At 36.7% G+C, this 27,786-nt stretch overlaps 1 protein-coding gene across 1 annotated transcript in view; it reads left to right on the top strand.

Moving 5' to 3' along the window:
* The window catches only part of ctnna1 (catenin (cadherin-associated protein), alpha 1), a 105,293-nt gene that overhangs the window by 22,561 nt on the left and 54,946 nt on the right, over positions 1–27,786 (top strand). The window contains exon 7 of the mRNA XM_042738128.1: positions 6,725–6,928. Coding sequence (XP_042594062.1) covers positions 6,725–6,928 — 204 coding nt within the window. The remainder of the gene's footprint in view (positions 1–6,724; positions 6,929–27,786) is intronic.

The raw sequence follows: 27,786 nt of genomic DNA, 5'->3' as shown, positions 1-27,786 counted from the left end.
CATAATTTCTATTAATTTAACAATTATTTACGTGATCTGATGATCATTAACTCATATTACGCGATCATTTCTCTGTATGAATGAATGACGCTTCGTTTACTACACACACACTGAAGCACTCGCGGTGACTTCAGCATCTGTCTTCTCACAAAATTAGGACATAAATACACAAATAACATCTCAAGAACTGCTCTGAGAGTCACTTCATGAGCATTTAACCATTTCATTTGAGTAAAACTAGCATCATAAGATATACACATAGAAACTTTCACTTTCAAATACAAAGGTATTCACAGCAACCCATCAAAATAAAAGTCTGTTTTAACTTGAATACATTGCAGCAGAAATATATTAATTTTGTTCAGCAGAATGTACATTGTACTACTGCTGAAATTATTAAAACTTTATTTTTTAAGGAATGAACACATTTCTTCCATGTTTTAATTTTAATAGTAAATCCCCTTTGTTTGCCAAAAAAAGTTTAATTTTCAATAATTTAAAGATAAATTAATGTTTTATACCTTCATTTGATAACCAGATACACAATACATAATTTCGGAGGAAAAAGAAAACATTTCATAAGGCTATTTTAAGAATAAATGTGAATATTTTTTTATGCACTCAAATAATTAGACATGCTACAACACAGAATTTGATAACAATAAAACATATGTTGAAAGAAAATAAAAGATTTCATAGGGCCCTGAACATGTAATTTTTGTCAAACGAACAAATCAATAAACTGATGTGACATTGTATAAATTGTAGGGATGGAACGGTTTGCAGAAATAAATAGAACCGTACGGTGCTCGTGTATAAAGTGCATGTGCACAAGTGAGACCTGCAGCACACGTTGATATCTGTGTTTAAACTGAACTCGTTTAAGCTTTGCCAGTTTAAACAATTAAGAACCAGAAGATGTGAGCTGGCACGTGCAGTGAGAAGATCTGTGCGTGCGCTCATCCGAAGCACATGAATGCGCCTTAGAGTGCGCGCAAATATTAAGCTCCCTTTGAAGTATCATGTTAAAATGTACAAATTCACACAAAAATGGTTAAAATGCCCATCTTGGTTAGTATCCTATAGCAGACATAGCCGGCTGAACGAAATGTATCAGTGCACCGGATCAGTGTATTCTCTTAAAGTGACAGTGCATTCTTAATATTAATCAAACTGTAAAAACAAATAAATCACTGCTCTTGATTGAATAGCTTTTGTAACTTTAATAAAGATTAATCTTTAACTTATACAGTCAAATATGCAATGATGTTTTACATTTCATTACTTTATTCAATTTCTGTAAATAAAAACTAATGTTAGACCTACCAAACCCCCCCACCCCGAAAATCACTGTTTATTTTATTTGTATCTTTCCTATATTGTATTTATTTGTGGTGTTGCTTGTAGTTAGATTATTCTTATTTTCTTTATTTTTATTTGACAATATAGTTTTTGCCTGCACATAGCATATACCGTGACTAAAACCGTGATACAAACCGAACCGTAAGTTGAACAGTTCCACCACTAATAAGTTCCATGATTTCAATTAATTCGACATGCTTTTTGATTAATAAAATGTAAAATGAAAGGATTCTAGAAAAATGAGAACAGAATTTGGGAAAAAATAAAATAAAACCGATTTCATAGGGCCCTATATTTAACACACGATTACAATAGTATATGGTTTGTATGTTATTTTAATGAGATTTTGGGTGTTTTCTTAACAATAAAGAATGTTTACATGAGAAATGCCAAGCTGGTAGCTTAGTATAAAAACTACAAATAAGTTATTAAAAACACTTGATACTGGTTTGAATTGAGATTTGAATAAAAGCTTACTATTCATTTTATAAAAAGTCTTAGCTTGGTGCTAATGTTAGCTCTAATGCACCTGTTAGCCTGCTGCGAGTGCATTTGATGATGTATCAGAAGAATTCACCTAAGGTTGGTAAAAATATATTTTGTTTTCTAGAAAGACACTTTAAGTGGATAAATGTATATTGGATCAATGCAATGTGGACCAGGAGCCTATAAGGAGTGGATAAAGATTTTCAGTTTCAAAAAATGTTTAATAACCTAATGTTATATGTTCAACTATACTACAAAAGGACCCCTTTTAGCTGGTATGTTTTATTTAATTTCACGTTCAACAGGTTTCTTTTTGTAAAATGTTATAAATTAACTTTATAATTGTCATTTTCATCAATCATATAATTATTATAGCACCTAAAATACATTGTGTGTAAAAAGTGTTTGTTTCAGCAAGTTAAAGGGTGGGTACATTGTGTGCGCATGATCAGGATGGTACCACCCCCACCTCATTTTGAGCCAGGAAAAACCCTGTAATACACAGGTATGCATCCGTTTTTATCAACTTTTTACTTTCACTTTAGACATAACCAACAGTGTTTATATGAAATCCTTGTATTATCCAGTATTAGCTCTATCAGACGCACAACTTAGTCCAGTAATTAGGTGCTTTGATAGGCTTTTTAGCGCATGCACGCTTCAGCTGTACACACTTAGAGAAAGCACAAGTCAGAATAGTGCTCGAATGAAATGTTTAACCAGCAACGCTTTAAAGCACATGCAAATAATGTACTACTGCGATTGTGAATAAGTGTAGTGTCCTGTGAGTGTATCTCTACCGCTAAGATAACATTTGATGTAAATTTGTCGTGTTGTACAGTATATTGAGACGGAGGTGCGCTGTAGCACGATACTATGATATTTCTTCAAAAGCAGATCGTAGAGACGTTTTAAGCATCCACGATCAAAAAGTGTCATATTTTATACACTCATTTTCTCCAAAGCTGACAATTTAGTTGCCTTGTCCAAAAAATAAAATAAAAATAAATTCTTCTGGTAGCGGGTGTTTAATTTCCACCCTGCTGATGGACAGCAGCATAAAAACATCTTACAACACTCTGCTGATCTCAAGTACAATTTGTTTGAATCTGTAGTTTTTGCGTTGACTGAAGCAGGTGCCTCTAATGAAGCATGAAGACGTTGGAGGAGTGTTTACAGACTGTTGCTCTTGATGTGCAGAAGATACTGTTTTTATTTGCTGCTTTGAAATGGATGCTTTCTGTCATAAAATAATGATGAGAGAAGGCTTTAAGAAATTAGCAGAGCACTTCTAACATCCCTAATTAGAGGGCATCTATTAGTCCAGCTCATATCAACAATTCTGTTATGATGTAGCATATATGTCTGCCTGGGCAGTATGAATAGTCAATTAGGTGAACCTCCTCAACATCCTTCTGTTAAATTTGCATCAATTCAGTCATCACCGGTACTTGTCTCCATCTCTTGTGGCGAGAGGGTTTGCTCATTTCTCAGTTTTGCACACAGTGGTGTCAGAAGTGGTGTCGCTCTGCTAAAGAGAGCACTCGCACATCAAATCAAACCCTATCACTCTGTTCTTTCACCGTTTGATTTTCTTTTTTTTAGTTTTCTGCAAAAGTGCGCACACATCCTTAGTTCTGGGGCCTTTAATTATTGAGGTAATGGGTTATTGTCTTTTTTCGTGAGTTTTTGTGCTCCTTTTGTTTCTCCAAACTGTCTCTGGGGTTGCTGGCTCTGAGCTCAGGGACTTTAGAAGGCTCTGATCTTCAAAATCTGCTGTCTCTTGGGCTCACATGCTCGGTTACCTACAAGGCATTTATATATATATATATATATATATATATATATATATATATATATATATATATATATATATATATATATTTATTTATTTATTTTAGTCTCTTTTTGCTTTCTCACTCTCATAGGATGAAGTCACCAGTTTTTTTTTTTTTTTCATCTTCCCACTTGACTGCGAATACATCTGGAAGTTGACAGATTAATGCAGAATTCATTAGTCATCTACAGAGCTGTAGGTGTAGCAGCATGAGTCAGTTTCTCTGTTCTCACTCTTTCTCTCCCTTCCACCCATCTCTTATTCCCTTTTTCCCTTTTACACGCTGCAATTATTCCTCATCATTCTACAACAATGAACTGACATCCTCTTTTTTTTTTTTTTCATTATTATTATTTATTTATTTTTTCTGCTTCTGACTGGAGCCCAAAATGCATTGTTTGTCACGTTTGTCGATGGACTTATCAACTGTATCAGTCCTCTTTGTTTTATGCTCAGGGTTGGATTCCACAGCATCAGGCTTTTGTCATTTGCTGTTCTCTTGTCCTTTTCAGCTCAAAACCATTAGGAAGTGATAATTTAATCATGTGAAGCCAGGCAGCAGGTTGCACTGTGAGACAAAATTGAATGCTGGCAACAAAATTAAGTTTATAGATTTTGCGTATGATTCATCAGATTGGTTATCTGCGAGAGGCAATTAATCTGAGCTGTTTTAAATGAATTAATAGTTTTCAAAACAATGCATTTGTGGTGACCCAAGGCTAACAGTGTAACATGGTTAATTGTAAGTGATGCAAATGTCCTGATTTTTTTCCCACTTCTTAGCCAATCAATACTCGGCACAAAGCACATCGAGATTTCTAGCAGCCTGCGGCTCTATCTGTACCTGCGGCTGCTAGAATTATCAGAACCCTTGGACATCCATTATATTGATTGTACTGTACTATGTGATTGGCCCAGTTTTTACACCTTGCTTGCTGCTTTTTTAGGGAATTTTAAAATGCTGTATAGAGCTCATCTTGTCAGATCAATCTACAGAAAGCTGATTTATTACTACCATACTACCTTCTTTCTTTAATGATTTTCAGTGATAAGACTCATCATAGTCTTATATTTGTATAATTGAATGTCAGCTAACTCTGTGTTGTCATTTGCCTTGAATAACTGATTACATTTTTTGGGTCTCCAGTTATTGTTGATGCAGGTGTCTTTTGCAGCTTTAATTGAGAGAATTAGATATTTTTCAAAGATAAGTGAAATCATAAAATGCTGAATACATACAAAAACTGAAAACAATTTTGAATTACACAATTAGCTCACTCTGTGGAGTTTACTTGCGTCTTGTTTTCCCTCCAACAACTATCTGCTAAACTCTTTAAAGGTTCGTCTCTAAACCCCTCTTTTCTATTTGTTGTGGAAGGCTGTTAAGTCAATTGCCCTTGTGGCTAACAGAATGAAAAAAATCACCAAGCGTCTTGAAGCATCACCAAGACTTGTTTCCCATAATTGTTGTAAAACCAGCTTTGCTTCCCTTAATCTTGGCTTTTTGGGATCTGTATTGCTTTGAATGCAACACAAAGGGCCCTGAGCAACAAAAAGCCCTGGTTAAAACTAAAACAATCATCAGAAAATATTGGCATCCATGTATAGTTTGGGTGACGCTATGGGAAATGTCACTTTAGCTTACAAAGGTTACAAAGTCAGTGCATCAAAACATTGCACTTTATATTTGTGTTAAAAAAAAAAAAAGCTGGAGATGTAGCTGCTCTATTCTTAGTAGTAGGCCAGACATCCTCACAAAAGAGAGGCGGTCCTCTGCCCAAACAGATGGCATCTGCTTAACTAAAAGAAAAAAAAAGTGGTTGTGAGTGTGCGCTCAAATGAGATGGGGAATGTCGGTACCTCAGATTATGTGCGTCCTTAATTTCCTGGTGACCGTGCAGAAACTTCTGCACACATGCACATTTTTTCCACATCGCTTCTTGCTGCTTAATTTGAAGCTGGAGCAACTTTGCAGTGAGTCAGAGAGAGAGGCTTGTTGCCATGCCAACATGACACGCAAGTAAAGGAGGTCAGATGAGATGAGGCTAATAAACTCAGATTCTAACAACTGAATTGTTGAATATTTTACCACGTATATGACAACAGATGGAGGGGATTGTCATGTTTTGAAGATTGACTCTGCCTGCCGCTGTTCCACCTTTTTTCTTTTCTTTCTAGGCAGCTATCACTTTTCTGGCACATTTGTCTCTCCTGTCTCTTTAATTGCACCCCACGTTGACAAGTTTATTATTTGAGAGCGGGAGTGTGATGTCCCCAAGTGAGTGTACCAAGCAGAGGACATGTAGGGACATCTCAAATGTCATCCTGGCTCAAGGAGGAAAAATAGCAGTGTTTTATATGCGCAACTGCATTTTGTTGCCCTAGGCTGAAATCCGATTGCTCTGCCGTTTAGGGTTAGTAGCCTTAAAGATGCATTCATACTAACTGTAGTGTTTACCAAAGCGGTTCTCTCTCTTGAAAACCCCACACGAGATGTGCAAGAGCCTGTGATCTTACATAATTTGCAGTTGAGCTTTTTTTTTCTTTTTCACTTGTTTTATTTATTTTTTCCCCGTTCGTCCCCAGTAGACAGTACAAATGGCTTTTAAGATGCCGTCTGTTACATAGAGTTGATTTAAAAGGAATTGCACAGGCAAGCTAATGCAGCCTCTGATTGAGCAAAAGCCATTGGCCTGAAATTGCATCAGGAGCCCCAGACCATCATCTCAGATCTTGTGAATTATTGATTCGTCCAGTTAATGAATATCACAGCTTGTGCTTCGGCGTCCAGGGAGATATATTCCAAAATCCTGTTCAGGCCTCACAGCCAATAATGACTGCCGTTTAACTGTCAAACTCTTGTGAAGTTGGATATTTGGTATGTGAAATCATAAATCTCACTCCCCCCGTTTTGCACAGAAATGCTGAATGGCAATATTTTAGTGCATTAATTCAGAGAAAGTGCTTAATCTTGCTGTCGTGCTCCTTCTACTTTTAATCATCTTATGCTTTATTATCTCTCTTTTTTTCCCCCTGCAGAAGCAGATCATCGTGGACCCGCTGAGTTTCAGCGAGGAGAGATTCCGGCCTTCTCTCGAGGAGCGTCTGGAGAGCATCATAAGTGGCGCCGCCCTCATGGCTGATTCCTCCTGCACGCGTGATGACCGGCGCGAGCGCATCGTGGCCGAATGCAACTCTGTGCGACAGGCACTGCAGGATCTGCTCTCAGAGTACATGGGCAATGTAGGTGCACGTCGAATACTGTTTTTCCTTTGTGTTTACTGCTTTTCCCCTTCCACAGTCCCACATCCCTGAATGGCGATGCTGAGTACCCACCTGCTATCTGAGACAGATGCTCTCCTGCAGGGAAGGAGAGGGGAGTTTTATTTCAGGGACAGTGCACGCATCACGTTTGCCGGGTAGTGTTGTATAAAGACCTCCAGTCTCTGCACAATTTGTCCTGTGCCGCCTAGCTTTTGGAAAGAGGGGTTCAGTACACACAAGCCCCCTTCTGTGATACTGATCTGTGCATTGAATTGTTTGACTGCTGTTGTTTTCAAATAATTCCCTTTGTTTGCTCACCAGTATTGGTTTTATTATTATTTTTTTTTTCAGTCTTTCATTTCATTTGTTTTCGCTTTGCTTCTCCATTTTTTATCTTGTAGTCGCAGATTCTTTTTTTTTTCTTCACAGAAAGTTCTGAGTAGTTTAAAGAAATGTTGGTTGAAAGCAACCGTTTTACACCCTGTGGCGTGCAGCACGGTGGGTGACATGATATGCTTGTGGTCCGGTGGGTAAATGAAGTAAGTTCTCTGACACATTTGGATATATTTTTCCCACACCAAGAGAAAATTGGCCACTTTTAGGCCAAACTGGTGTGGAGTGCAAAAGTTGATGGATAAATGCCATCATTCTAATAAGTAATTCAACAGTTTAAAACCCTACCTCATTTCTGCAGGCTAATTAATTATTTCGATTTCTAACACACACTGAATGTCATATCATCACTCTTTTTCTCTCTCAGTACATTTCCCTGCATGACAGATCTTTGTTTTAACCAACCTCTTTGCCCATTTTCGTCTCATTTCCAAATGGAGTAACTTTTCTGTTTCCAAGCAAGCCAATCAGATTTGTTGTTTTTGGCTGCCGTGGTACTGCATTCCATCTGTTTGTTGGAAATAACTACAAATCTATTGCTTTCTAAATATCTAGTAAGGGCTGCTCCCTGAGCTGCATGATTAATTTAAATAAAACTGAATTAAAAAACAAAAAACCTGCTTGTTTCAGAGTGAAGCATGGCATTATGTACATACACATAAGCAGATCATTATGCGCTTGTGATTGCAATGTCTCTTGGTTGTTTTTTATTAATTTTTATATTTAGAAATAATTAATTATAATTAATAACAATTATTTTGTAATAATAACGATGATGATGACATTGATGTAAATTATTTAAAAGCGCCCTCTCTCGAAAACCAACATATTTGTCAAATTTAACAGCCCTACAAAAAAGCAAAGCAAAAAATTAAAATTTATATATATATATATATTGATGTACTATGTGTATATATAATATCTGTGTATATATACTATCTGTGTATATATATATATCTGTGTATATATATATCTGTGTATATATATATCTGTATATTATATATATAGATATATATATATATATATATATATATCTGTGTATATATATATGTGTATATATATCTGTGTATATATATATATATATATATATATATATATATATATATATCTATATATATATATATATATATATATATATCTGTATATATATATATCTGAAAATTAATCTGCATTGTTAATCCTTTTGATCTTTTATTTAAAAGATTCCTAAAAATCTAACATTTTATTGGATAATAAGAATTTAAAATGGGGGGGTGGGTGTATTGTTATGCAATAAATGTTTTTCTCTAATACACATTGGCCACAATTAACGGCACCCTTTTATTCAATACTTTTTGAAAGTATTACATTTGCCAGTTTAACAGCTCTAAATTTTCTCCTATAATGCCTGATGAGGTTAGAGAACACCTGATGAGATCAGAGACCATTCCTTTATCACTCCAGACCCTTTAGATTCCCAGCTCCATGTTGGTGCTTCTTCTCTTCAGTTCACCACACTCATTTTCTATAGGGTTCAGGTCAGAGGACTGGAATGGCTATAGCAGAAGCTTGGTTTTGTGCTCAGTGACCCATTTTTGTGGTGTTTTTGAGGTTTGTGTTTGGATTATTGTACGGTTGGAAGATCCAAACATGGCCCTTTATCAGATTTCTAACAGAGTCAGTCACTTATTGATTTTTTTTTTTTAATCTGTTGGTATTTGATAGAATCCATGCTGCCATGTATCTAAATAAGATGTCCAGGACCTCCAGCAGAAATATAGGCCTACAACATCAAAAATACAGCAGTATATTTCATTGTATACATGGGGTACTTTTTATCCTTGTCCTTGTGTGTTCACCAAACCCATCTTGAGTGTTTGCTGCTAAAAAGCTTATTTTTTAGTTTCATCTGACCATAGAAGCCAGTCCCATTTGAAGTTCCAGCCGTGTCTGATAACTGAATATGCTGGAGTTTGTTTTTGGATGAGCTAGGAGAATTTTTCTTGAACCCTCCGAAAAAAACATGTGGTGATGTAGGTGCTGTTTGACAATTTTATTTTAAGGTTTTCAGTCCCCGAGACTCAACTATTATCTGCAATTCTCCTGCTGTGGTCCTTGGAGAGTCTTTAGCCACTCAAACTGACCTCCTCACCGTGCATCAGGACGATATAGACACACATCCTCTTCCAGGCAGTTTCGTAACATTTTCTGTTGATTGGAAATTCTTAGTTATTGCCCTGATGGTAGAAATGGGAATTTTCACTGCTCTAGCTCTTTTCACTAATTTGTGAAGGTTAATTATCTTTTGCTGCACATCTGAAATATATTCTTTGGGTTTTCTCATTGTGATGGATGATTAAGGGAATTTGGGCTTTGTTATCCCTCTTACTTATATTTCTGTGAAACAGGAAGCCACGGCTGGATAATTCCATGTTCATAATCATCCTGGAGTGCTCAAAATTGTGAATATGAATGGGAATATACTTAAGAGATATTTTACTCATAAGAATTTCTAGAGGTGCCAATAATTGTGTCCAACATGTATTTGAGAAAAACATTTCATAATGATATTTCCCCCCATTTTAAATTCTTATTATCCAGTGGAAGTTTTGATCTTTGTGAATTTTTTTTTATTTTTTATAAAGGATCAAAAGGATTAACAAAGCAGATTCATTTTCACAGCCTCCTTTGATCATATTTACCAAGGGTGCCGATATTTTTGGCTATGACTGTATATATGCGTATGTGTATATACACACACATGCAAACTGCTCCCCTTGTAATCAGTATTGTAATAAGTTTTTCCTGCTTGATGGCCTTACTCAAAGTTCAAATAAGTTCTTCGCCCCTAGCACACAGTAACATAATTTTTCTGTCACACGTTAATAGCGGTGTGTGGGCAGCCGAAGTGGTGTTGTGCCACAAACCACTGAAGATGATGTTCGGGGGGGGGCGATGTCTCGCAGGTGTCAGCGACTATTTATGTCAGTCTTACAAAACGTCAGGAACAGCAGGTCCTCTGCTCTGTCTGGAAGCACAGCAATGTTCTCGGGAACCTGAGCTGACGTGCTCCAGATGGCTCATTGCTGGTTCTGTGTAATTCCAGACCAGGATCGTGAGCAAGCGCCTCTGTCATTACAGTCCATTTTTAACACTGCGGTGCAAGAGCCTGAAAATGGTTGTCTGATAACCTCTAGCAAGAGGTTTGGCATGGATAAGGCACAAGCATTCAATAAAAGTCAAATTACACATTCGATTTCCAGTGCCATTTCAAGGGATCCTCGTGAAGAGTGCTCATGCCTGGAATGGAAAAATCATACAAGATTGATTCCAGCAGTGATAGTAATCACTAATATGCGGCTATCTGTGTAATAAGCTTGCCATGTCATCCAAAATTAGCCGTGCTACCATGACTGCATGAGAAATGCTAATATAATTGGACAGGACCTTTTATAGAAATCCCAGCTTATGTATAGACTTTTTTATGTCTCTGCTCAGATAAATGACATGGAGCAGTCCCATATGTCCCTACACAGATAAATGACAGAGCCATCTTTTGAATACAGATGAGCACCGTCCATGAGACGAACGTGTCTGCGATCGCTTTTTTGCTCATCCTTGGTGCTGCTGGTTTATTTTAGCCACAGATTCATCCAAGCATTGTCCGGGTCGTTTCAAAACAGGTTTTCTACTTGACTAGGTCCTCGCAGCATGTCTGCCCCAACACACAAAACACTGCTCCTCAGCCCTGAAGCGCAGCTGACATGACAGCGCTTTGGCTGCTCACTCGTTCAGACAGGAGGAACAGATGAGGGAGATGATATGCCCGTCTTCTCGACTACCTCTGGACTAAAGCCTCCTGGAGTCTCTGGATGCTTTGGCCGGCACTTTACCTGGCATTACCTTTTGCAAGCTCTCTTCCAAAACTTAGTGAGCTATTGCTTACATAGGCAGCAGTTGACTCGAGATTGACAATGTAAGGCATTCTTGCTGAATAAAAGCAATGTTCATTTTATTCAAATATTATTATGTTATATAGACCACCATCTTTTTATTTCCCTCTGAGAGAGGGTGACATAGAACTTTATTTGTGGATGGGTTAAAATGTTTATTTAATGTTTAAAATCTTAAGTTGCTTTAGTCATAGTGCTAACAAATGGGCATTTCTGGACTTCTAAGGCAGAAGAAGTCTTAACATCTTTTTATAGTCTTTCAGGATTTCCTTATCAGATAGAGATTTCTCCCTCAATCTTTCTTACTCTTTTATTCTTTGCTAAATGGAGGAATGTATTGGGTGCAAAAGGCTGGAATTTCGATTTGAGTAAGACAGATTCTGCTCCTCCTTCCTGTGTTTGAATGAATAACTAGTCTCACATCCAATTTATGCTCTGTCTGTGTTGTTAAATGAACTCTGAAGGCCTGCAATAATACAGGTTTAATTGGTGTCCCAAATTCAATTTTTAGCCATATGATTTCTCCTGGAATAAAGGAACTGCCTTGTTTGAAGTGACTTGGTTTGATAGAAGGACATATTGGCCAGACAGCATATGGGCTCTGTCACAGCTGAGTTTTGTTCTATAAACCTCTCTCTCTCTTTTTAGTTAGCTAGCATAGCAGTGGGTCCTTTTGTCTGCCTTTTACGTTTTCCAAACCACAAAATAAAACCACCAACTGGAACTTTGTGCTTATTAATTTTTTTTTTAAGCAAAATGATGCGTTGACATAATCGAATTGAAGAGAATGTCATCAAATATTTTCCTGCTTAAGGCAGTAATCAATTCATTCTAGTCAAATTTCTACAAATTTCTCTTTCGGATGAGAGGTTAGATTGGATGTGTATTTCGACAGCCTCCCACAAATCAGCTGTGTGAAACAGACTTTAATATTCTATAAATTAAATGAGAGGTCTCGAGAGGTTAATCTGAAACCCAAGTTCTGTAGTTAGAGCCTCTGGCAGTGGCTCTGGTTATGAATGTTTATGAAAATGTAATAAGAGGCATAATGTAGTTAAAGGCTGTTTCTGGGCATTATGTTGACCAAGCTAAGCGCTTAATGCATTAAGGTTTCTGAGTTTATAGTTCTTGAATGTAAATGATTTAAAGTTGCTCAAATTGGCATAAATTGTCTTTTTTCTGTCATCTCATGTTTAATATGCTTGCTTTGATTCTTGCCTTAGTCACATATTTAAATGAATTTTGAAGCAGCGCCTCAAAATAATCAAACCTCTATTCATAATTGATATAATCTTATGATGAATACTAACATTTTAATCACTGTTATGCGACCTGAATTTTACAGGTTTCATTATCTTTGAGCAGAAATGGTGCATGTAGGCAGAAAAGCGAAGACACGGTTTGAATTACAATGGACTGCCGCATCCCGTTTTCGGCTTAGGTTTTCAAAAGCGGTTTTCAGGCTGTTCAAAAATAGATTGTAATTAATTGCCGATTAGCACAGAGATTGATCAGGCCTTTGTTAGCCAGGAAAAGATGTGTAATTGTTACACAGGACCGTAAACCACGTGCCCCGGTTTGTGCTGTAACCCCGAACTCGGGCAGTCAATCTGGTTTCGACTTAAAAGTCCAGCCCAGACTGATTAGCCAGATGATTAACAATGCAGAGCACTGCTAAACAAACAAGCCTCTTCACTTTGCCGAGCACGAGCTCATGGTTTTGAGTGCTGTGGATCAAGTACGTATTTAATTATTCCACCCTCTCATGACTACTTCAGATAATGTGTCTGTTCTGAGCTTTTCCTCTGCATTTTATTAATAAAACATTTCGTACCCCCCCCTAGACTCTTGTTGTAGAGGTGATTGTACACAAGGCGAGCTGGCAGTAATAAGGTTTGACGTGAAAAGCTTTTGACATTAAAATTCTTAAACTTGAAGGCGAACATCTGAAGAATCTGTGAAAAGACAGATGCGAACTCTTCAAGGCCTTACGGAGGGGAGATGGAACAGGAGACCCACACAAACCCACACCTCTCTCTCTGTCTGTTCTCTTTCTCACGTTTTCCTCTTTGCCATGGGCATTCGGCAAGATTGACACCTGGTCTTGTTTCATGCCAATCCCTTCTGTTTTTTTTTAAGTTAAGTCTCTTAACTCGAACTGAGCCCTGTTTCTTTCATTTCTCTTCTTGTTCTTTCACCTAACAGTGTGCTTTTTAAAATTATTTTCGTCTTACCAGTCTGGAATAATTTTCCTTTTTCATAAATAGCAATAACATTTGAACAGTAAGAGCAGATCATTACCATTTGACCTTTTCGGCAGCAATTTTCTTCTTTTGGAAATTTAGTGTAGGGACACCTGCTTGTTAAAGCAGAGCCTTAATGAGTCCCTGCTAACCTGTTGGCCTACGGGTTTCCCAAATATTTACTAATGTTAATTAAGTTGGAGTCAAAGAGTTCCTTCAGCTTCTTTAAAAATTATTTGAAAAGCCAGGTCACTTTCAATGCATGTTTTCTCATTTACTTCAGGTTGCAAAAACTCAAAACTGACTTTGTCTCTTCCATTTTAACCTAATCTGAATGCGTAATTAATGGAATCACACCACATGCAGTGCATCAAGGGAGCACTTTACTGTCCCTGAGGCTTTTGCTAAATTTACAGCTCTCCATAAAAACGCAAATCTGTCACACATGAGCTGTCAGATGGTTTCCCCCATACCTGGTCCTTGATCATTTTGCTGTTAAAATCACATTCCCTGCTTTTCAGAGATGGATGAGGTACTTTTTTTTTTTTTGCTGAAGCAATTTTAATTGCATAAAGATTGAGACAGTTTGTCCATTTCAGAGGAAGCTTGCTGCACTTTTTTTTTTTTTTTTTTTTTTTTTTTTTTTTTTTACAATTTTGTTGTTTACAAATTAACTCATCCTCATGTTGTGCCAGACCTAAATGACTGACTTGCTTTTGTGAAACTTGATGGATATATATATATATAATTTTTTTTTCCCCATGCAATAAAAGTAATTGTGGTCCAGTGATATTTGGACACCAACACTGTTAAAAATATCTTGCGTTCTGCATAAAAAATATTATACAGATTTGGAATAACATGAAGATGAGTAAATGCATTTTCATTTGAGTGAACTATCCTGTTAAAGCAGTAGCCGCTAGAGATGGGCAGTGCTACTGTAGTCCACATGACAGTGATGGATCATGAAAACTTTTTTTTTTTTTTTTTTTTTTTTTTTTTTTTTTTTTTTTTTTTTTTTTTTTTTTACAGATTTCATGAAAAAATCAGTTAACCCTCTGGAGTCGATTAACGCGTATACGCGTTTTGGGGTATTTTCTCCTGATAACCCCGAAATTTTTTTTTTAAATTACACTTTCAGTTTTGATCGTACAGATAAGTGCAATACATCAATCGAATCTGTAAAGGGTCTACTTTTTTTTGTATACAGACATAATAACAACTAAACTTTGTGCACTTATAAAATAAAGATAACAAACAAGGAGTGCTGTCTGCAGCCTTTGTCTGCGCTGATCTTCAGATACAAATGCGTCATTAAAATGAACTGTAAACTCAGTGAATACTCAACGAAGAGACATGAGAGAGATATCTATAGAAAGCCTGACATGTCTACTTTTAAACCAAACAAGTGCTGCTGAAAACAAATATTCTGTGATAAAGTAATACATATGAAAACAACGCGATGTCCGTTTTTCACGTCTCCCTTCATTATCTTCTAATGCGACCACGCCCCCGCGCCGAGCGCGCTTTTGAGATTCAAATGTTTCACTGAAGCGCGCGGCTTTTGAATACGCCCACACAACAGAAGACAACGCAGACGAGACTGTTCTTCAAGTTTTTTATTATTTTACTGTTTGCTTCGCGATGAGAGGAATAAGACATAATTCACCCCAAAAAGATGTGATGTGGTTGAGGATTTGAGATTTGGATTTCCTCAGAAAAAAGAATGAAGCACTTTATTCAGCAGAGATCATAAACATGAGGTAAGTCTCTTTTTATTGATTTATATACTTGTACTAGTTTTCACATAACGTGTAAACATTTTACTAGTTAGACTTTTTCCAAAGACTTTTTCCAAACTATAATTCCTGACTAAATGTATAATCAAGTGAAAATATTATGAAGTTTCAATAACAATATACACTACTATACCATTCAAAAGCTTGATGTAAATAATATAAATGTAACCAATAAATGTAACTGTAACAAATGTAACAATCATTGCTGTTCTTTCAATTTATCCCCTCTAAAAAACCTAAAAAAAAAAATATTCTCAGCTCTTTTCAACATTAATAATAATAATAATAATAATGATGATTTAATAATAACAATAAATGTTTGTTTTGTAGAAAATAAGATTGTTAAAAGGATTTCTGAAGGATTGTGTGACTGGAGTAATGATGCAAAAAAATTCAGTTTGAAAGTCAGCTTTGATTTTTCCTAATAAACTGTTTAACTGCACTCACAAGTGAATATTAAATTATGTTGTGGGATAATTAAATATATTCTAAATAAACTACAAACATAAAATTATATAGATTTATTTGTCCTCACATTCTTTCTTGTAACTCATCCCTCTCAGTGACACAGCTGACTGAATGGCTCATTATGCAGCTCATTATGCAGGCCTTTGTCTTCTCAGGTGTGAATTCATGATAGTTGACGCCTACTCGCATATGACTTTTACCAACAAAAAGTGTCTTAGAAAATTTAAATCAATATATTGTTTTCTGTAAGTGAGTAAACAAGATGATTTTCACATCATTTAGAAAAAAAAAATTCTAGGCTACAAGCTTCCAGTTCTCAAAATATCTGGGAACCAATTTTCTGTATGTGTTTTATTGCCTTATTCAAGTGATTTAACATTTTTAGTTTTTCACTAACCACGCATAACATTTTTTTTCTCAAAAACACAATCATGTACATACATGCTGCTCACATATTATTATAGCCTAGTTTGTGCTGATTACAGTGAGATTAGACTTTAGCCATTTAGATATTTATAAGAAACTGAAAAAAGCACAAATGTCAGGGCATGACAAAACTTCTCCAGGCCCCAAAAATACCCTTAGACTCCAGAGGGTTAACCCCTTAACTGACAAAGATTGGCGACAGCCTCAGATTATTATTGTTTCTCTTTCACAACACGTTAAAACATCACACTCTTACTTGATCTGGACAAACTGTGCTTCATGAGAAAGATTAAAGACTCTTGCTTCGATATTTGACCACTGTTTTGATAAAACATTGTTGCAGTGACATTAATTTATGTCAGGAATGCAAAAAAATAAATCTGTGTATGTCATATTTGGAATAGAAGTTGACCACGCATTCATATTCAGTCATTTCTGCAGCGGTTTTTATTGTTCACATAGCTTTGCTGTGTCAGTAAGGGCTTATAGTCCAAAGATGCATATACATGGAGATTTATTGATATATTTACTCATGTTTACTTCATATTTCTTCAGACAGAATCATTTCTATTCATTTTCTACTGATTTACGCAATCTGAAGAAAATTAGTATGTTTACTCTTCCGTGCTCGCGCTCTGACTCAGAGAAACCTCATTCGCCAGTCGCTTGTCAATCATATATGCACATTACAACCCGCCCCATCTCATCCAGTCACACGTTTCCCTGCTCTTTCGCATTCAGTTCTATTCACAACAAACACAAAGAAACGTCTGTACCCATTACGATAATGTATGGTTTGTATGGGATTTTCTTGATATTTGGGGTATATACATTACAATAGAGAATGTGATCTGAAATGCTAATTTATGCAGTGATATAAAAGGCTATAAATAGCATAATAGTTAAACAACTAAATTTCACATGAGATCACAAAAGGAGGTTATTACAAACACTTGATGGTGGTTTAAAGTAAGTTTTGAGTAGAGATACACCAATCAATCAACCAGGGATCGGAATCAGCTGATTTTCCTCATGATCGGTTCAAATACATACAAAATTGTCAAATTGCCCGTCTTGTCGAATTTCCAGTTAAACACAGTCAATTTTGGAACGTGAAATAGTTGAGAAAGAGATGGTATGCTGTGTAACAGTATATTGGGTCCGTGGATAAACTCTTAACGGGACCACAGTCCAATATTCCTGCTGCTGCCAATATTCCACTTTCTGCTCTTGACTGAATACATTTTATAACTTTAATGGTAAGCATTAATTTGTATTTAATTTTTGCAATGAAGACTACAGAAATTACCTTTGATAAAAATGAACATTTGATTACTTTACAGCAAAGGGGTTAAAATTACCAAAAATGCTTAACCTTATAAGCTATTGTTCCCTAATGCTGAGCGCAAATGGTGAAAAGTTACCCAGAATATTACGCTGGAATCTTACTTTAGCTATGATTAATGAAAAAACATGAATCTCTGTTTTTGTTATGGTATAAAAGCCTGTCACATGGACATTGCTTTTTAACAGTGATTATCTAGCTGTGCAATACACCCTCTAGTCAAATGGCTTTTAGTGTTTGTCGCTTTTTTTATTTTTTTTTTGTGCGATCAGACTATTTGGCTACAAATGTTAAAAGCACTTTCTTCTAACTGCTGTAAATATGATGGCGAAGAGAAAGACTTAATAATCCTGTATTTATCACTTTAGCCAAAGACTTTTAACAGTAGACCTTATTATTCGCAGTTTAGAAGATTGTGCCCACTTTATATCCCATCCAAATACCAAGCCTTATGGCACACAAATGGCATTTTACTTTACCATAAAAGGTGAAAAAGACAGCAGGTAAATTACTTTTTTTTTTTTTTTTTTTTTTCTAATTTTTTTTTTTCCTCAAAGACATTTACCACTTAGTTACAGTAATTCATGTCGCTGTGTGCAATTTAGCACCTGAGCAGGTCTGGAGTTGACCTGTCCTCTTATAAAATTTAAATACGAGTAGATAAAATGCATGTTTGAGGGATGGAGGCGTGGCACGTAGAGGATTTATGCCACACTGTTTGCAGTCTGTCTCACTGACTGTTCCATGTTGGGATATGCGTGTGTGTGTGTGTGTGTGTGTGTGTGAGAGAGAGACCGAGCACAAACCACTGATGATTCCGTTATTTTCATTCATCGCTCTTATCCTCGTGGGTCTCAGACCACTGCTGTCGGCTGCTGCAGAGCTGTGGCATCACTCCTTGACTGACAGTTTCTATTAAGGCCCGTTGAAGTCTTAGTCATGTTGTAGAGCATTTAAACGACAGCCCAGATCTGTGTTGGAGGTTATTGTAGTGCCATTTTACCCCTTTCAGGATTCTAAGTGACCTCTGTTGTGCCTTGTCATTTGTCCTTGTTGCATATGTATTTAACAGCTTTTTGTCATGCGTAGAAGTAACATTCTCCTTTTTCTGTTCAAAAGATAGCACTGTACCACAGCACAAATACTAAACGGTCTTAACGATAACTATAATTATACAAAGCTACGAGAATACTTTTTGTGCACAAAAGAAACAAAATAACACATGTATTCAACAATTTGTCTCCTTCACATCACACTGGTGCCATTTTGGAGAATATCCGCTGGACGTATGCTGTCCTGTGTCAGCTGCGTCACGCCGATATGATGTTTCCGTTCAGATCAAATCACAACAGCGTAGGAAACTTTAACTGTTTAACTGATACAATTACATAACATGAACTAACAATGAATAATATATTTCTTTTCAGCATTTATTAATGATTTGTAAATGTATTTATTCATGTTAGTTCACAGTGCATTCACTGATATTAACAGATACAATTTCTGAGCACAATGTATTAGTAAATTGTTGAAATTAAAGGGTAGTAATGCTACTGTCCATTTCTAGTTAATGTTAACTAATGTGGTTAACCAGCAATAACAAATCAAACCTTATCGTAAAGTGTTTTACTTGTTGTAGTGCTCAAGCAAAAATTACCTTAATAATGGCAGATAGCAAATAAATTGTGCTCGATTAGTGCTCAAATGTTTTTGCTCTATAATTCCCCTGTCTTTTCTAATGCAGGTTTGATGAGCTGCAGTCCACACCGTGAGCTCTTGACAGCCTCTCTTTATTTTTCCCCTTCTCATAATGAAATGTCCACTGACATTTTGTTCCAACTCCAAAGCCTGGCAGAGCTGGTATCATAACAAACAATAAAGGGGTGCTTTACTCTCTATCCTCTTTCTCACTCTGCAATTTTTTTCATCCTGGCACAGAGAACACTTGAGTGAGCTCTATAGACTTCTGAAACTAGAAGTGATAACTTGGAATGATGGTTATTTTCAGCCACCGTCAGTGATTGGAAAAATGTCACCATCCTGTTCTTGTACACAATAATTGATTATGCTCATGAATCATGATTCCCCTAATTTACTCCAGCTTCTGTTCAATTGAAAGGATACATCCTTTAGTTGAGTGCTGTACTACAGTGAGGTGTCTGGACCCATACCTGGCAGAAGTTTACAAATCAGCAATGGCTTTGTTCGGTGAATTGTAGAGCAAATAGTTCCTGTCCTAGGTGCTGATTGATCAATAAAACATTCAAGTCATCCTCCAAAACACAATATTGTCAGGGCTATTAAGCAGTTAAGTTAGCTAGTATATGGGGATGTTACGATTGGTTTTCAAAAGCATCTCGTTGATTGCCTAAACAACTAGTAGAATTGTTTGCACTGAAACTGTCTTTACTGAAATCCTGTGTAATCAGACAGATTCTTCCGCTCTCTTGAATATATTGGCATTGCTGCACATAATCCCTAAAAAAAAAACAATAACAGTATATATTCTCTCTATAGAATAGTGATCTGTACTTTAAAGCTGAAATGAGGTCCTGTTTGACAAAAATTATTCAAAGAGTAATGACTGTTTGGTATTCTTAATTGATCAGTAGGTTGAAAGTAATTTTATATTATTTTAAAGTGTAATTCAACTGTAACTAGAGTTTTCTGTAGGCGAATGCATTTGATTGCATGATCAATTTGACAAAATATGCGTCAGTGCTTTCTGAAGCAGAGGTGCTATTTGCTATACGTGCTGTGAATTCGGCAGTTTGAAGGCACATTACTAAATAAATGTTCTGACTTTACTCTCATAGCCCAACAAACTAATAATGTGTGTCTGCATATGCATGGTTTTTGGTAATCAGCGTCCTTCCTAATATCTCACTGTGTCCTCCAAAATGTTTTTTTTTCCAGTGTTTCTCTGGCAAGTTTTGTTGTACATTCACGCTGGCCATAATTTGCCTTTTCTCTTTCTGCCTTTTTCTCTTCTCAGTAAGTGCATGCCACTGTCGCAGTCGCCTTTCTTGTCAGATACTTTTCCTGACAGTTAATCATAAGCTTTGTTTGAAAGGAACAAATCACTCTTATTTTTCTCTTGTTGAGGGGAAGGTGAATGTATTCAGTGAATTGGTATGTACTGAATGTATTTGAACCGTCATTGGGAACAGGGCCACATCTCCACCTGGTTCAGTGTTGACACATGTCTATGATTCTAACCTTGCAAAGACATTATTCCATCCTGTGAAGAGGGAAGTTATTTTACTTTTATAGAAGTTGATAAAATAGAAGTAGATTTGTTAAAAATAAAAATGTAAACTGACTTCATTAACTTTACGGTGATGTGCAGCATCCAGTGTAGACCATCTCAAGCTGTCATGACTTTGGCATGTGTAATTCAAACAATGGGTTTTAACAAAACAAGATATTTAAATTCATGAAGGATGTTCGCTTTGTCCTTTAAAGATTAAATGTCTGTCTCCTGCTTAAGGGTGATTGCGTGTTAACATGACTGAGACCTTGAGCTGCTTATTTTCTCTGCAGATTGAAATGAAAAAAAAAGTGCACGTTTTCTTTTAGTCCATTAAATGCATTGTGATTTGTACATTTAAATGACAGTAAAACCCCAAATTATGTATGCTAGCCCAGCAATGCTTAGGGAAAGAGAGCAAAAAGAGTTACTTTAAATGCAAGTGAGCGTGTTTAATGCCTTGTCTCCTTCTGGAGAAACAGGATGAATCATTGAGTGCTCCTCAAGCACAAAGACGTAGTTGCTTTAGAAATATTTGTAATGGTTTTCTGTTCCGCTAGGGACTGCAGTTGCGGTTTGCTGTTTAAAGCCACATTTAGACCAGCATTTAGAGTTTTAATCTAGGAGAGGAGGTCCTGGGAATTTGTATTACACACTTCCTGAAATGTTTTGTAATTGCATTTAATAAATATCCAGAGGAGCTGAATAAATTGTTTTCTCGCAGATAAATGAGGTTAGGCCAAGATTGATTGCCTCTGAACCCCCCAAAACAAATATTTCAATTAGTTTGACCCAAACACAAATGGTGCTACATGCATTCAAAAACCGCTAATTCCCATGAACCGGGTGATTTATCTTTTAGTTTAAATGCTTGGCATTATATTGCACTCATTTCTAATGACTTTAAGTACTTTTCCATGTTATATATTGTTTATCAATTTTTTTATATCCTTATTGATGTTTTTTTTTTCTTTTAAGTTTGAAGCAGCTCAGAGAAAAAGAGAAAAGATCTACCCAAATGTTTGTTTGTTTTTCTGTTGTTCATTTTACCAAATCTTGCCGTGTAAGACAAAGCTGTTTATGTAATGCGCGCAGACAGCAAGCCTTTGAATGCTTCAAAAACACAAATCAATGGCTTGCTCAAGCTTCAAAAGCTAGCGAGGATCTTTTGGTTTAGTTTTGATCTAGTGAGCATTTGTTAGAACTAGATAACTGTATTTCTTTTTTTCTATTTTTTTGGCTGGAAAACAATGTTAGAGAGGTGCCCCAGCTCTTTTTCTTACAAACCACCACAGAATGGAAATATTTTATATTTTTCCTAGGGCAGAGTGATTCAGACTAGTGGCTGTTAAATACTGCTGTCATGGATAATGGCATTTGCCCACATTCACTTTGGTGATGTAGCATTTCTGACTCTAAACTGGGTTACCCTCAGAAGAGGCTTAGGATTTTGCCATTGTGATTGTCAAGGGCATCATTAGCCTCATAGGTAATGTAGAAAAACACATTTTCTCCTGATATATTGTCAAGATCCAAAGAGAAATGGTTATTTATTGGTCCCACTGGTTTGATTCCTGTCACACTGGCTCTTTTACGGTCTTACCTCAAGATTGCATTGTTTCTCAGTGTGCCGTTACATGTCCATTTAGCGCATATGTTATATAGACACATGCTCAAGCTCTTGTTGTTCTCGGCATTCAGATAAAAAAAATCTTGTAAGCTGCTTGTTTTATGAGACATTTGAAGCCGTTGACTTTGTAGGATTGTTTTGCAAATGGCATATTAAAAGTTAATAGCCTGTGCTGGTCCTTGTGCGTATGTCACAGACGTATCGCGATGATAATGTGTGGCTTGTTTTCAAGGTTGACCATTTTATATTGGGTTCAGCACAAGGTCTGTGTTATTAACAGAGTTTTACAGTATCATTGAAGTGGTCTTTCTGAAATGAGCCTGGAAATTAACAGCACTAGGCTGTGGAACTGAATATCGTTGTATGGTTAGTGCATGCCATGCTTTATTAAAATGCCAACACGTTTGCATTTTCTTTTGTCACTGAAAATAGATTCTTGCATGATTGGTAAACTGTTTGAGATACTTCCCCTTTGGTGTGTGATTCCTTTAATTTGTGGAGAGATGTTAGGCTTTCGGTATGTAGCGTAATTTTTCTTTTGGACAGAATGGGCTCTAAGGAGCAGTCGTAGCATGCATTTTAATGAATTAAAATTGAAAGGGCAGGAGGTGAACATTTTAAGAAATTAGATTTCACCTTGCACAGCAGAACTTTCTCCCTGTAAGATTTAATAATGATTGAAGCATTAAGTCGTGCTCATGTCTTCTCTCATTGTCGTCTGGGATACACTTAAAAACTCTTGCAAAGGTGCCGCTGTGTCAAAGATATGCTCTGGTAGTTTGACGTATGGGCTTGTATTCAGAGTGGCCAAGGATCATTCCCCCAGGTAATTATGGTGCATGGACGGTTGCATTAATTTGTGTCGAACGTTCTTAATAAATCAAAAGATCTTGTCACCTTTTGCTGGTGACACCGCTTTTTCATTTTTATGGATCATCAGAGCAGACAGTCTGAAGGACGAGAAAAGATCCCCACTGTGAACGAGCATTGGTATTCAAACCCTCGAGGTTCAATAACCCACCTTGGAATCGGCCTCATGGCAGGCTTCAGCCTAAAGTTGACAGTATGAAGACAGATAGCATGCCATGTTTATTAACCGCTCTGTACGATTTGCCAACAGCGACTGGATGCCACAACTGATTGCTCTGTGAAGACAGATGAACGCTGCAAAGCTTGACATGCCCCATTCTCTGCCCCTCAATTCTGAGCCGAGGCTTAGTAACTACGTGCTGTTCAGTTTTGCAGACCTCTCCCTAGAATACTGAGGGATGGCTATCTTGCGTCTCCTCTGGTGCACGTTGCAGGTGTCTTCATAAGACCTGTGACGTTTCAGCGGCCACACTGTTATTCCTTGCTTGCGACAGGTAGGTGTATGAAATGAAAAGGTCACCCTCGGACACATAATGTACTGATCTGTTTCTAGTGACTTGTCACTGTTGGAAAAGTCATGTTTCTAAATAAACCGAAGAGCTGTAAGTTTATACAATTGAATTGAAACGGGAAATTAACAAGGAGATTAATATTTTTACTCTTGACAAAAAAATTTATAAAATAAATTTAGTCATTAATTTCATATTCAGAAAGTAAATTCATGTTTACGCTAAAATTGCATGTAGTTTTATTTGACAGAACTAGATTTTAAAAATGTATAAATTGAGTCAAGATTAAAGTCTTCATTAAAATATTCAAGCATTTCATCTTAATTAAACTTTTTTATTAAGATTTAATTATTTGAATCAATACTCACATTTAGATTTGACTTCAGAACCATTATTTTGTGCTTTTGTTCGTCATTTTAATTGTTTAAAATTGTTTGCTAATTTTTCTCATCTTCCTTAAAATTGGCGATACAAATAGTTAAAAAATGTCTTTTGTATTTTTGTCAATGAAATAAACACTGATGTGCAAATAGAACTTTTTATGCATGTGATTTAAAAAAAAAAAAATTATAGCGAGTTATGATATTTCGATTTGTTTCTCAAAATCTTACACCGTAAACTATATATGACGACCAAATAAAAAACTAGTTTGGCTGGACTCACTCGACAGGGTTTTGGCAGTTCCCTCCACTTGTACATCTCCTTGTTATGGGTTTCTGACTGAGCTTAATTGATTCTGTCTGGTCCGGTCCAAGATGTGTTTTCGGGTTCCAAGGAGGAGCAACTTTAAAACGTGGAAAGCAGTAAATGTTACAGAGGTATTTGCTGACGAGAATCCAGATCGATGCATCTCCCTTGGTAAGAGTTTTCAAGATTAATTCGAAGCTCATAATAAATGCTTCAAACATATGCAGCTCTTGAGTCCTTGAACCCATTTTCAAATGTTTGAAGCTTTTGAGTCTTTTGAGTCATTTAACCCATTTCGGTCTGGCTGGTCTTAAAAAGGTTTCGTTTTTGAGCGCAATGTACATGGAGGTGGTAAAGTGACTACTTTTCAGTACTTGAGTGCGATGCAGTTTCCTTGTGGCAGCATGGGAAGGTCATCCAGATAGGAGTCTATTGACATGTCAAAGAACAGGTATGTCAGGGTTATTAGTGCCCCACTCATGTTTCTTAACCAGTGCTGCTGTGGTATTTTAGCTCTGACTTCATTGCATTACTTTTGCTCTGAAGGTCACTTGCTACTGACATGTCAAAGACAGGTATTGTCAGGGTTATAGTGTCTTTTCCTTAATCTGGTGGATTAGCTCTGACTCATTGCATTAGCTCTCTGATGCATTAGCTCTGCGTGCACTTGATATCTGGTGACATTCTCATGAATAGGGCTGCATAAAGTTACTTCTGGTCAGAACAAGAATAATGAATGTCTTTGTTCGTCACACCCTGGATGGTAATGAACACGAATTCGGTTTGGCTGAACACTGTTTCCTTGGCAACCATGTGAGAGATAAATGGAGCGTTTTGTCATTTAAATCCTGCGTGTCCACATCTAGTGACGGTCATCATCATTAACAATGTAAAAATCAAATGATATGGCTGGTTCTTTTCTTTCTTTCTGGTGCTTTTAAGTATATTTAAATGCTCTTTAAACTCAAACTTGTTTATCTTTTCAGCACTTGTTGCCATGCATTGCATCATTGCATTATTATAATATACAGCGCTAAACATAACATTTAAAAGTCATTCCTTACTAATACAAGTTCCTCTTTTTTTTTTCTTTTTTTTTTTCTTTTTTTTTAACAAGGAATCAGCTAATATAGCATCACGGCATGGTTGCATATGACTAGATGTGCAAAAAAATAAATAAAAATAAAATAAAAATATTGTATCAGCTAAAAAAAAAACCTGTACATGTGACTTGTTTATCTTATTACCTTTACACAATAGAGGTTCTGGGGTTGACATGCACTGCTAGAAATTAGCACTACAACATTTAGTATCTTGACATCCACATCCAACGAAAAATGCTTTTATTTTTCGATAGCTGGTTCATTGAGATACATTGCGCCTCTTGCTATCATTTCCTTTTTGTTGACTGCTTTGATCAGGGAGTGGATGAGGGATGACTACTCTTGGTGGCTAATGGAGCTTCGGCCCTTTGCTTTAATATAGTTTATTTTGAGAGTTTTGTTTTGAAGAGAGGTGTCCATTCTTCCTCTGTGGTCCCTGAGAGCCCTGAGCTCTAAGGAAATGATGCAGAGAGAAAGAAGACTTAGACTTTCATAGACTTAAAAACAGAGGGAGCAAATTACCATTTGGAGCGACTACAGTGGTACAATAAGAAATCCTCTAAAAGTATTAGCCTGTTTTCATCTGTTCTCAGAGTTGCCTTTCCTTTTGTGTGTGTGCTCAGTGACTTCCTGCAGGGTTTAAATGAGCCTTCGTAATTGGGAACACAGCGTACAGTAGAGCACAAAGTTGAGACACACAATATCCTCTCACTTTCTTACGTTCATCTTAGTGTACTTAAATCTCGAGTTAAATCACTTCTGTTTTCATTTCCTCAGACGGGGATAGACCTCTACCACATAGGGCCACAACCAAATTAAAAAGTGACCTTTGGAGTTAATAGCTTTCCTTTCCCAAAGAGTGAAAAGCCTTAGAAAGCCATTGCATATGAAGCCTCTGTAGTCACAAAGCCTTTTCTCTTACACACTCCGTCTGGCCAAGAAATGGCTGTCCTCTATAAATCATGTTCCGCTTCAGCCATCCTGCTTCCCCCCACTCCCTAACAGCTTTGCTTTTTCTCTGAAGAAAATGCCTATAGGCACAGCATCAGTGAACCAGTGGTCAACAGCTGCCCGGAGGGAGTCGACCAATCGCTTAGCTTACGCCTGCAGTGAAATCATTCAAATCAATTCTATCGTCTGGGTTACAAGGCCTTGAGATTTACAAAAGATATAAAATCTTTAAACTGTGAGGCAGCAATCATGGATGACACACGCAATATTGTTGTTCAAGTGTCTGGATATATGAATGTTTTATTTATAGAAAAAGCATTAAAAATGGCTACATAAAAGCTGATATTCACTGTGCTTGATGTATTGGACTCCCAAGGTTAGGCATACAGTAACAGTCGGGGTATTATTTATGTGTTTGGTCCCCTTCATTCTGGACTGGAAATTGTTTTTTTTTTCCAGCTTGCCCTGCAGGACTTGTGAAGTGCACAGTATATAACACCAGCGGGTAGCTGTTGTGGCATATGCTTGCTGCCACCCTCACACTTTTGAAAGCTGCAGTCTTATTGAGTAAATCACTGGTTTCACTCTAGGCTTTATACTATACCTGTTTTTTTATTTAATATTTATATTTTAATGTTGTTGTTTTTTTAAATATATATTTATCTTTTTTTTTTTTTTTTTTTTTTTTTTTTGCAGTTTCTTGTATGGTTCTTTCTCTTCCTGGCCAAAGCTCAGATTTTGCAGAATTATTTTCTCAGAATAATACAGTTTTGGTTGAAAATCAGTAATATGGGTTCAGAGTGACTAACTTGCCTTTTCATTTCATTTATTTTTGGAAGAGTATTTCTAGAGCATCTGAGACCTCAGTAATTTCCCACTGGTGGTGTCATGCATCAGCACCATTTTACGTTCTCTGCTCACCGAAAAACTTCAGAGGAATGGAGATGACACTTCACGTGAGAGAAGCAATGGTCACATGCAATTCTCCCACAAAACTTTTGTGCTGCTTTTCTGCCACCGCCCACCAACCTAGTACTATTTAGATCGTATTTAAATCAAGAACCAGTGGGCTAGATAATCATTTTCAACCAACGTCAATCATTTTGTGTTTATAATAGCATTTTTGTGCTGATTTGAATACTGTTCTGCCATGGGCTAGAGTGGAATCTCGGTCGTGCTGTTGTGTTTGATGCCAGTCATTCAGGCAGGTTGTTATCTTGGTTTAGAAGGG

Source organism: Cyprinus carpio, chromosome B14 (genome assembly GCF_018340385.1).
Source record: "Cyprinus carpio isolate SPL01 chromosome B14, ASM1834038v1, whole genome shotgun sequence".
Classification (NCBI taxonomy): Eukaryota; Metazoa; Chordata; class Actinopteri; order Cypriniformes; family Cyprinidae; genus Cyprinus; species Cyprinus carpio.
This window is presented reverse-complemented; position numbering and strand designations above follow the sequence as displayed.